The sequence below is a fragment of the Argentina silus genome (assembly GCF_951799395.1).
Source record: "Argentina silus genome assembly, chromosome: 4".
NCBI classification, from domain to species: Eukaryota; Metazoa; Chordata; class Actinopteri; order Argentiniformes; family Argentinidae; genus Argentina; species Argentina silus.
The window spans coordinates 4,742,391-4,755,244 of record NC_139658.1 but is presented as its reverse complement, the minus strand read 5'-3'; the positions used below and the strand labels follow the sequence as shown (position 1 = coordinate 4,755,244).

The window sequence follows — 12,854 nt, the reverse complement described above, 5'->3', positions numbered from 1 at the left end:
TGAGGTCCATTATATAGGTGGGCGGAATCAGAGGAGAGAGGGTTGCGGTTGCGGTGCGAGCCACTCTCTCGTTTGAAGAGGATAAAAGGGGATGGAAAAGTGTGCTAGAATTGGGCTCTATTTTACGTATTTTTTTTGTGTCTGTGTGAACATTTTTATCCTATTATACTTGTGATTGACACGAAACCAACTACTGTCCATGAGTTAAACAGGCAGGACAGGTCATAAAACTTAAAAATGGACATCCCGGCCTCTGGTCATTAGCTTGTGTGTCTGAGGAGAGTGTTTTCCTCGATGACTGGCATGTTAGGCTCTAGGTCTCATTACAGATAGACGTAATGGCTCAACTGTCTATCACTTAGTTTCAGTTTTTACTGAGGAAGAACTCTCAAAATGCACATAGACAGACAGCTCCCCTCTCATGATTTTTTTTACCTGCAGCCAGATGCAGGCAAATTATTTTTCCGTATAGGACAGCCATTTACTGGTATTGGAAGCAATACCAGTAGCCTATTCAACGATCCTATCTGAATAATCCTCTCTCCCCTCTCTGTAGGTTCCCAGAGTTTGATTGTGTTCCCTCTCTCTAGGTCTTCATCTGATATACATCTGGGATATTGACTGCTCTTTAGGGCCAGTAGAACGGAAAATAAACCCAGACTATTGTCATAGAGGCCATAATGTTATGGAAAAAGGTTTGGAGTGGCAGTCTACATTATTTATCACAATGGCTAGTATACCCACTGTCATTGTGGCAGACTAGTTTTAAGTTTAAGTTTAAATCACTAATCCTTGAACTAAGACTTAATTGGCCCTGATTCATAAGAGGGATTTTGTATTGGATGTTTTTTTTTTATTTAGGCAAGTAAGGACCTTTCACAGCCTCTCAATACCCATATCCCAAGTTCTAACCCTGGTCTCCGGCTGTTTGATGCTGACACTCACACATCAGTGAGAAGAGTGTTCTCTAACAGGATTACTCACTCTTAAACATCTGAATTAGCCTCTGTGAGTGTGTCATCCCATATCCCTTTGGTCCGCAGGCACACACTCCATCTAGCTGAAGAAAAAACAGCAGCTCAAATGACACAATAGCACACACCACCAGAGTTACGGAGGGAGAGGGTCTGGACAACCTACTGTACTGCATGTGCTGAGCACTATAGGACTGTTTCTTAACCCCTGCTGTCTGAGTCCGTACAGCCCCCAACCGCTCATCCTCTCTGCTTCCATGTCTCTGCAGAGCCCCTTCATGCTGATGGGGATCACACAATGTGCTATTGATCCTGACAATGACATGCCCCCTCCATAACAAGGTGAATGTCCCGCTGCTGTTATTTTTCATGTATCACAGAGCATCCCGCTGCCAGGAATAGCACTAATTGACTTATGTATGGTGTTTTGCATCTGTAATGCTTTAACAGCACACTCCACACCGGCTCATCTCAGCAGGGCCACGTACACACTCAGATACATTTGCTCACACGTGAGCCATTTTTCCATCCATTCGTGCACACTTTCTCACGGATATGTATCTATCAGTCTCCTGTTAGACTGTAGGTCTCCTCTGATGACATCAGCAGCATAATGGCCACCATCCTGCCATGAGTGTGTTTCTCTGTGGTGAGTTATACAATAATGAACCCAACTGGCGCTTGTCACTGATGGACACACTGTTACTCAATGTTCTCTTACTGATGGGGCTTTTCCGTCTTGTCCCACATAATGTTTCCCTCTCCCCTCTCCCCGCTCCTCTCTCTGTCTCTCTCTTTGTGTCTCTCTCACACACGCACGCACGCACGCACGCACACACACACACGCACACGCACACGCACACGCACACGCACACACACACACACACACACACACACACACACACACACACACACCTCTCCTCCTTTACTTCCTCCTATGTCTAGAATGTAATTAGAGGAGCACTTGTGAGGTACTTACTGTACATTAACAGCTTCATTTAGTGGCACCTGTCCCTACAGGGAAGAACGGAGCCCTGCTATGGAGAGAGGGAGAAAGAGAGAGGGAGAGAGAGAGAGAGAGAGAGAGAGCAGGAGAGCCCACGGGGAAGAGTCCATGGGAGAAATATCCAGAGGACTATTAAAAAGCCGGGTCCCCACAATGCGGACGTGACAGTCCTGTATCTCCGGTTGTCCTTCAGCCTGTCCCTCAGTCCGGTGTGTGAGACCAGGGTTAGTGTGGAGGGTGCAGTGGCTCAGTGCTAATAGAGCAGACTGTTCTCAGCACAGCGTGTGAGGCCTGTCCTGTCACATTGTCACGTTAGTGCTATCCTGTGAGACACTCATGACCCCTGTCACTGGTAAAGCTGTGTCCGCTGGCACAGGAGGGACAGGCACAGAGGGCAAGTGCTGCTCTGTGAAAGCAGCTGACCAAATACAGCACCAGCATGTCTTTACTGTACCATAATAGTTTTTTTTGTTTTTTTTAACACTAATACCCTCAACATTAGCGGTTCCAGTTAGTCTTCTCTTGAATTATAAAAATAAGGTGCCGCAGTCAAAACGTATTCGAAAGTACTGTTCGGGGGTGTGGAATAAACGTATGGACAGCGCCCACCTTTGATGTAGAGGCTTCTCTACGCCCCTCAACCAAGGAAGTTCTCTTTGCTGCGTCTCAGTGTGGCCCTCCGGGGCTGATGTTAACTGGACCAGGTTTTTTCAAAGGGCAGAGCTCTCATTTTCTGACACGCAAGAGCCCTCGCAGTGTGACTGATCCAAACACTGAGGCTCTACCACCGTAATGAATGCTCTGTGATCAAACGCAGCCTCGAGCCCAGAGACAGTTAGAGCGGGAGAATAACATTGTGGACACTCCATCCATCTCCATTACCACCACGCCGCACTGCACACAGCACGCCGACATACACACAAGATGCACCACCGCCGTTCATTCCATGATCTCTATCCTCTCAGCGGCCATGGAGCCAGTATTTATTTAGACAAACAGCCTGTGTCATACACATACACATACACACACACACACACACACACACACACACACACACACACACACACACACACACGCACACACACACACACACACACACACACATACACACACACACACACACACACACACACACACACACGCATACCTGTGTGGTTATACATCCTGTGTGGGAACAGTTGAAGGAGAGGTAAGAGAGGGTCAGGGATGAATCTCCTGGGGCACTGCTGATGCATTAGTGTGTGGGGTGGGTTGGAGTAGAGAGGCTGTTTTAGGGGCTCCATTTTGACTGCAGGCACGCCAGTAGAAGACATGAACAGAGACAGCGGATGATGGGGACTTGGTATTAGGAATCATTACCTCCTCTCCTCTCCTCTCCTCTCCTCTCCTCTCCTCTCCTCTGATGTGGGGCATTCTGTCCCTCAGCAGACACTGACTGGGCCCTGTGAGTAACTGAATAAGGAGGTTGGGGGAGAGGAGGTCTGCTCTCTCTGCTAATTGCCTGAGAGTCATTCTGGGTCTGGCTCAGAGGCTATTGTAACAGCCTAAATGACACCAAACAGAAAGAGCCTGTCCCTTCTGCCAGATCGGGACACAGTGGGGTCTTTGTGATGCAGGATCAGTCCTTGCTGCTCTCCCATCTCTCCCTAGAAGCAGCATGAAGCTGCACACAGACACACTGTGATTTACTGTATATTGAACTATATCCCAAATGTTTGTAGAAAATCCTACCCATTCATTTCCTTGTTTAGTCTACATCTATAAATGGGTACCACGTGGAATGTCAGTTTGGGCATTCTGTCCAACCAGTCAGATAGAAAGAGGAAAGGGAAATAAGTATTTTTCACTTTGATACATAAATGCAAATGAGGATCTGGAATAGACTGGATTATTAGGAGGGAAAAACAAAGGATTAGCCTTCTAGGCCACTTCAATAGAAGGGAATAGCGGCCATGTCCGTGGACATCTTAATATTCATACCCTGTGTAAAAGTGCACCAGCTGCCATATGCGTACACACACACACACACACACACACACAATAAAAATCCCCCCCCACACACACAGTGTCTTCTCTGTTTGACCTCAAAAAGAATAATAAGACTTCAGCCAAAGGGACGGAGTGAATTCTATACATATATCCCTCCATCGTGGGAGTTACCATGGATGTGAGTGAACATGTTGTTCTGTCAGTAAGTCTTCAGTACAGTCTTTCTCTAACCTGTGTTCAATTATGCATCCAGTTTATTATCTGCCCATAAAACTGTGATAATAACCCACTCCGCTATAATTGATTAATCTCATGTACCCCATAAGAAGGACAACCTCATCCACACCCCATGATTAAGCTTGGTTTTGCCTATTAAAAATCAGAGCAGAAAACTTGAATAAATAATTGGATTTGTATTTGCTGGCGTCCCACAGGGATCAATTAGAGGCCTGCCTAGTTGTCCATTAGGAGGTATTAGGAGGGCAAACCTGGCTGCCAGAGAGAAACTGTTATTGTCAGGGTGATGTTATTAACACCGTAGCCCTCGACGGTGGTAAATGTTTTGGGTTCAGGGGACCACAGTTGTTAATACCTGTTAGTCATGGACCTGGTGTTCCTCTCAGCGTCATGCAATTGTGTGTTTCTCACTGGCCCGTCCATATACTGTCTGTCCATTTCAGGTATCAGTGATCAGGTGATCAGTGATCATATCTACGTGGGTTATTTTAGATTTGATTCTGGGCCAATAATAAAGAACTAGAACATGGAGATGCAATCAGCACGCTTGTATCTGGGCACCCTTGTAAAGGTAAAGAGGGGTGTCCAGTCACTGGTTTTGCTCCCCCAGAAGGGAAGTGTTATTAGTTATTAGTAATTCAGATACTGTCTATCTGTTACCTGTAATGACTGGTGTTTGTTCAAACCTCCAGGGGTGTGTGTGTCTTTTCAGTGGATCATTGGCAGGCAGAAAGGAACGTTTATGTTGGTCATGTTTCAGCAAACTCTAGTGCTGAGCAAATATAATCTGTTCACTTCCTGCTGGCCACAGCGATAAGCAGACCTAACGTTATCATCCCTGTTGCCCCTGGGGAGTTTATACTGTACACGCAAGGCTAAACTGTCAAACACAGCTCATTTCCCATTTATCATGCTCAGAGAAAGAGAGAGAGAGAGAGAGAGAGAGAGAGAACGTGCTCCCTTTGTTTACAAGCTTTTGTCTTCCCTTGGGTTTGAAATATTAATTGCTGAATTTGAGGCAGGAAGGTGACCTTCGTGGAATGTGTGTACAGAGATTCTCGACTCAGATGTGCCCCCCCCACCCCATCCCACCCCAGTATATTTGTACACAGGTCACATCCAATTTAATGTCTTATTTATCTTTCCCCTGCCTTTGTATTTATCCCAGTGAAGGCAGCCTTTTCCAGTTGGAACTAACAATGGTGGGGGATGACAGACCGCACAGACTTTAAATTAGTTTTCCATTCCTGCTGAGGTAGAGAGCGGAGAGATGAGAATATACGTAGACTAATTCTGAGAAGCTAATTTAAACTGACTATGATAAGGTGCCCTGTAGAGGAGGATGTTTCTAGCTCAACTATCATCAATGAACTGATTGGGAACATGATGTTCTGTATTAAAAGAGTGGAAGAAAGATGGCTATTAGTCATCTCAGCATATGACTATTTTTGTATCAAATAGAATGAACCTCAAGAGAACCTCATTTCCCCCTCCCTCTGCTACAGTATATATATAGTGTAAGAATATTGAGGTCATGAAAACAAAATGGCTTATAATTCATAAAGATTAAGATACGGAAGATATAAAAGAGAAGGGAAGTGGTCAATTATCAACCATGCCGTACTCTCGTTTTGGCTCAGAGGAGTATGAAACACACGCAAACCCAGCCAGGCTCCTACTGTCACTCCTACTCCTGCTACTCCTGCTCACTGTCCACATGAAGTGAAGAATCCACCTTTCTATCACTGTTTTTTTTTAAATCTTTATCGTAACATTCCATGGTCTGCTACTTGATCCTTTTAGTGGAGAACAGGGTTGTTTTCAGCATCTCAGCCTGCATCTTTGACCTAGCCTGTTATCAGACAATCTCTCCCTCAGATCAGTGATCAGTCCTCCATGTCCATCCACTGACCGGATACCCAAGCAGACTTACATGTTGACCCCAAAGCACTCTGCCAGGATTAGAGATGAGACTCTTCAGTCAGAGAAGCTTAAAGTAGTGAACACCAAATATCGTTTGGATGTGCTGATCCAAATGAAAGAGAAACACTAGGCTGGATTTATTGTTGTTTTCTATCTCCTCCTTCTTGGTGCTCTTTCGTGAGGCCTCTCATGAAATCACCAAATCTATTGTGCTTTGACACACAGGCAGAAATGCTGGGGGGTTATCACCACTGGGACATTTGCTGTTCAAGCCTTGCAGGAGGCGGATAAAGCAAGACGGCATAACAGTTCTAACTGAGCCCTGCTTCAGGGAGGAGCGTAATAGTGCTTACCAAAGAAATAGAAATCAATTCTATTAAATTCTAAAAGTAATTGAATTATATTTCTGTTTGAGTACCATGGCTGCCGACCACGCTGCCCTAGAGTCATGAAGAGAAACATCTGCGTGATGGCATTATCTCAAATCAGCTCTTTATTGTCACCTCACCCAGCCAGCTGTACAGTGTACTCATTGTCTTACGTCAGACGGTGACGTGACGGTTGCCTAGGAACTACGCCACCTGTTGTAAGACAATGGCCTATACTATGTACTTACGTTAATCGGTCAATTTGTCTGTCCGAGTTCTTTAGTCAGCATGTGAGGATGGGTAAAAAAATACTTGGACATGAGCACAAGTCGCACACGACAGCACATGAGCAGAAATTCTCTCTCTGCTTTGCTCTCTTTCAAAGGCACACCTCTGAACCAGCTGACCCACATGTTCCTGCTTGTACTGTACTACTGTAGATACTGCCATCCCTTGGCGTCACATATTCACGCAAAGAATGGATCTTCTGTTCAACACTTATACGATACTTTATTAGGAACACCTGTCCACCTTCTCATGGTGGAGGTGGTGTAATGGTGTGGGGAATGTTTTTTTTTGGCACACTTTGGGCCCGTTAATACCAATCAATCATCGCTTGAATGCCACAGCCTGTTTGAATCTCAAAGGAATGTTTCCAACATCTTGTGGAATCAATGCCAGGAAGAATTTAGGCTTTTTGAGAGCAAAGGGAGGCCCTACCCAATATTAGTATAGTGTTCCTAATAAAGTGTTTGGTGATTGTAGGCTTCTGAAGGTAGAATGAAGTATCTGTGATTAGGAAGATGCTGTGTTTTTTCATCTCTCTCTCTCTCTCTCTCTCTCTCTCTCTCTCTCTCTCTCTCTCTTTCTCTATCCCCCCCCCTCTCTCTCTCTCTCTCTCTCTTTCTCTACCCCCCCCCCCCCCCTCTCTCTCTCTCTCTCTCTCTCTCTGGGAGGAGGTGTGTGATGATGAGGAGTGTGTGATCAGTTGTGAGAGGTTGTTGACAGGGCGAGGGGAGTGCTGCTGGTCCCTATTGCTGTGTTTTTTCCTCTCCTTCCCTCTCTCTTTCTTTCTCCCGCTCTCTCTCTGTCTATCATCTCTGTCTGTCTGTCTGTCTGTCTGTCTGTCTGTCTGTCTGTCTGTCTGTCTGTCTGTCTCTCTGTCTCTCTCTCTCTCTGGGAGGAGGTGTGTGATGATGAGTGTGTGATCAGCTGTGAGAGGATGTTGACAGGGCGAGGGTAGTGCTGCTGGTCCCTATTGGCCTGTCAGGGCAGGACTGATGCTTTGTGACAGGTCCATGACAGATGGAGCACAGGAAACGCAGCAGGATGGCATAGTGTTGGTAGCACAGAGACATGGTCAGGGTCAAGGTCAGAGCATGGCACTGGGACAGAGACAGGGTCAGGGCCAAGGTCAGAGCATGGCACTGGGACAGAGACAGGGTCAGGGTCAGAGTCAGCATCGGAGCATGGCACTGGGACAGAGACAGGGTCAGGGTCAGGGCCAAGGTCAGAGCATGGCACTGGGACAGAGACATGGTCAGGGTCAAGGTCAGAGCATGGCACTGGGACAGAGACATGGTCAGGGTCAAGGTCAGAGCATGGCACTGGGACAGAGACAGGGTCAGGGTCAGGGTCTGAACATGGCACTGGGACAGAGGCAGGGTCAGGGTCAGAGTCAGGGTCTGAACATGGCACTGGGACAGAGACAGGGTCAGGGTCAGGGTCAGGGTCTGAACATGGCACTGGGACAGAGGCAGGGTCAGGGTCAGAGTCAGGGTCTGAACATGGCACTGGGACAGAGACAGGGTCAGGGCCAAGGTCAGAGCATGGCACTGGGACAGAGGCAGGGTCAGGGTCAGGGTCTGAACATGGCATCTGAGCAAGCAAGAAAGGATGGAAGCACAGTGACCATAGACAACAGTTCATATACTATAACTAGCCTTCGATTCAGAACCATACTGTATGGAACCATAACGCAGCAAACACACATTGTAACATACAATAACACAATGATTTTATCTGGTTGTTCTCTCTCTACTCCTGCATGGGCTTGTGTAGTTCCTAGAGAGAATCTGTACAGTATGTACACTGTGTGCTGTTGTATGTGTTAACTGGCCATTAAGTTCAGTCCTCTTCTCCCAGACCATTATTTTATTCAAGTAAAAATAAACCTCCGGGTGAATAAAGAATGCAATATTCCCTGTATCTCTGTACATCCTGTTCTCATCAAATGGAAACAACAATAAACCCCTCTGCGCTGAGGAGAGCATGGAGCCAAGGTTATTATGTTTTGCTGCTCGAGGTTGTCAGTGGGTCACTAACGTTTTTACAGGAGGATTGGTCACGTCCAGAGTTCAGTTCTGGGGTGATTTTCTCGAAACTCTTCGTAGCTCTGCAGAGCTGCAGACCACTCGTGGAGCAGCCAAAGAGCATTGTTAGGTAAAATGTGTGCCACTTTGACAACACACAACAAACATTCCAAAAAGTAGCCTAGGTAATGGCAAGCAGAATAAACACTGTTCTTAAATGTTTTTTTTACATAAACATGGACATCAGTAAATATCATGATTTTTTGTGGGGCATATTCTTGAAAAATGTAACTTCTTTTTACAGCTCAGCATAAAGTATATGTTACATCAACATTTGTATATTTGGTCAGAATTTTTATAGAGAAAGCTGATATGAGAGCAGCTTGTCTGGTTCAATCGATGCATTGATCAATACTATTCCACTCCACTTCAAGATGAACTTCATGTATGTATAATTTACCAGCTGGTTTGGGAAACACCACCTAAGCTAAGTCCTTCGTGAAGTGGTTCGTGGAATTCAAAGTTCCATCGTTGTTAGGAAACTCACCCCTGTTCCGGCCGATACAAACACACACACACACACACACACACACACACACACACACGCACGCACACACGCACGCACGCACGCACGCACACACGCACCCACACACACACACACAGACTTACTCACACTCTCTCTCTCTCTCTCTCTCTCTCTATTTCTCTCTCTCTCTCTCTCTCTCTCTCTCTCTCTCTCTCGCATTTGCACACACACAGACACACACACACACACACACACACACACACACACACACACACACACACACACATACACACACACACACACACACACACACACACACACACACACACACACACACACACACTGCGGTAATAATAGAGATAATAGTAACATGCTGACACCTCTCACCCCTCTTTGTTTCTTGTTCCTTCTCCAGGTGCTGGGGAGTCAGGGAAGAGCACCATTGTGAAGCAGATGAAGTGAGTCAGATGAACTTTCCTTTCCTATCCATATTCCTTCTATCCTCCCTTTGTTTCTATATTCATTGTCATCCCTTCCCACTCCTACAGGACATTGTGGGATTTAGCTTGTTTTCAAACTGCTGACCCAGTGGTAACAGGGAACCTTTCCACCAATAATAGGTTGGGTTCAGACAATCAAACATGTGATATTAGCTAGCTTTTTTTGGTAAGAAAAAATAACATTGTATGGCACATTGAAAGAAAACCCCTTCTGGGTCTTTGTCTGGGTTTTCAGAGGAACTCACACTGACTTCCCTGCTCATTATTGTTTTTGGCTACTGAGAGTATGAGCCTCGGTATGGAGGATTTACAGACATAGTGGTTACTATACTTCCGACACACACACACACACAAACACACACACACACACACACACACACACACACACACACACACACACACACACATTCATTATTCACATTCCACTGGGTTAGCCAGTCATGAATCCATTTTTCATGAGTGTGGAACGGGGCACAGATTGTTGCTTTGAGCCCAGGTTATTAACAGGCGCAAGCAGAAAAATCAATGCCTGCGAGACATACACACACTCATAACACCAGCCTGCTCTTTCAGCTCAATCTCTACTGCAGATATCATGTGTCAACATAAAAGGACAATAGGGAGTAAAATGCCATTAGAGCTACAGCTTCATTCGATTTGGCTGCCAATCTGCACAGAAGATTGCAGTATCATATCATTTCATTTGAATCCCGTTTTTTTCAAAGCCATTAACATCAAGCTCACAGGCCTGTTTAAATCATGAGGTGATGTTGCTTTAGAATTCATGGGTTCGTCCCGCTCTCTCTGCGTTCTGATGGAGTCTGCATCATAGAGCAGCAGATGCACACACGCACGCACGCACACACACACACACACACACACACACACACACACACACACACACACACACACACACACACACACACACACACACACACACACACACACACACAGAGTGCTCCCTGAGGTCTGGACCAGATGCAGTACATGAGGAACACAGAGGACTCATGATTTATTGAATGTTTAGGAGTTCAGCTCAAGGCCTCAGTGAAGGGCTATCTAAATGTCTTTGAGCAACACGCTATTTAACATGACTCTACTGCCTCTCCTTAACACCACAGTTGCTGTCTTTTAAACACCGTTTAAACCCCTTTTTATTACAATAATTTACCCTACCCCTTACGATTTTTTGTATGCCATATTTATGGCCACATCTTCATTCCTCACCCGACTGATTTTGACAGATTTGGTCTCTTTCCTCTCTCCCTCTGCTCCTCAGGATCATCCATGAAGATGGCTACTCAGAAGATGAATGTAAGCAGTACAGAGCGGTGGTCTTCAGCAACACCATCCAGTCCATCATGGCCATCAGCAAAGCCATGACCAACCTGAAGATAGACTACAACGACGCCTCCAGAGCGGTAAGACACACACAAGTCAGCACATCCGTGGCAATAGACACAAACACACACACACACACACACACACACTCATACGCACACAGTTTGTCGATGACAATGACCAGCTGACACCGATTTTATTTCACCTTTGTTATTTACTGTATGGATACTCACTATTTACTCACAGTTTACAACATATATCAAACCCTTCTCGGTATTCATCTGTCTCCAGGTCACTGAGCGTATGCTATTCTACAGGAGCTGTATCTGGAGGAAGGGACTCATCTCTAAGTGTGTGTTCTTCTCTCCCTGTAGCACAGAGAAACAGAGAGAGAGTGTGTGAAGGCTCGGAGTGGGCTTGCCCAGTAATGAAGAAACATGAAGTGTGCAGAAAAAGGAGAAGGCTTTTATTGGAAAGGGTTTATTTAAAGCTGCTAGCAGGACACATTTCACAAGCTGATTTTCATTTGCCTGAAACTTTTTGCAGCGTAGGCAACACCTCAAATTAATTCCCTGTCTCAAAGAGCCACTGTGCCATCACCTGCATCCCCGAAAAATAAAGGCAAAACTGGCTCGCTTCAATATTACACTTACAGCTTTTCTTCATATTTATTACTTTGTTCTTCTTTCCATTTGTCTGGAGACTTGGTTAATCTGCAGCACATCAACATCAGATGGTGACTCAGATAGTAATCCTCAGACGCCAGGCTGACAGAAATGCTTCATCCCTATGCAGCTTTGTATAGTTCGTCTCATTTACAGACACACACAAACACACACATGCACAAACACAGGCTCGACATACACACACTCTCTCCCATCTCTCTCACTCTCACACACACACACACACACACACACACACACACACACACACACACACACACACACACACACACACACACACACTTACTGCTCTGAGACAGCAGTGTGTACAACTCGAGCCCACTGCATCTTGTGAACATTGCTCAACCTCTGAACAAACTGTCAGTGTGTCTGAGAGGGTGCAAACATATATTTTGGAGGAGTCAGCCACAGTGTGTGTTAGAGGGCTTTAGTTTGTGTCTAGAGGTGTGTGTATGTGTGTTTGTGTGTGTGTTTGTGTTTGTGTGTGTGTTTGTGTTTACTTTATTACTGAAGCCCTAACAGGGTTGGGCTGAGCTGAGGAGAGGAGAGGCTGCTGTGGTCATTAGGGGAGGATGGATGGACACAGTCCTCCGTCTCCTCAACACATCTGTCATATGTCACCTAATGATGTGTGTACCTAATGATACTCACTCAGCCTCCGACGCATTGCAATTTGTGCACCATCTTTCACAAAACATGCACATACATACATTAACACAACAGCCCTCAGACATACATTGAAATTCATAAACACACACACGCGCACACATACACACACACGCACATATGCACACACACACACACACACACACACACACTGAGTGAGTCATCATAAGCCCAGTGCCCAGGGAGGATTCAGAGGAGAGGGAAACAGTGTCTCCATATGCTTCATATGTCATTTCATTTGCGTTAACATTTTGTGTCAGAATGAAACATGAGGCCCAACGTAGAGTATGTGCTAAGAATCCTCTGTAAAATGTACACGCATTTTTAAA

General features: G+C 45.6%; 1 protein-coding gene across 1 annotated transcript in view; it reads left to right on the top strand.

Moving 5' to 3' along the window:
- LOC310802873 (guanine nucleotide-binding protein G(i) subunit alpha-2) overlaps nt 1-12,854 on the top strand; it is a 45,407-nt gene that overhangs the window by 22,609 nt on the left and 9,944 nt on the right. Inside the window, exons 2-3 of the mRNA XM_083667449.1 lie at nt 9,751-9,793; nt 11,115-11,256. Coding sequence (XP_083523575.1) covers nt 9,751-9,793; nt 11,115-11,256 — 185 coding nt within the window. The remainder of the gene's footprint in view (nt 1-9,750; nt 9,794-11,114; nt 11,257-12,854) is intronic.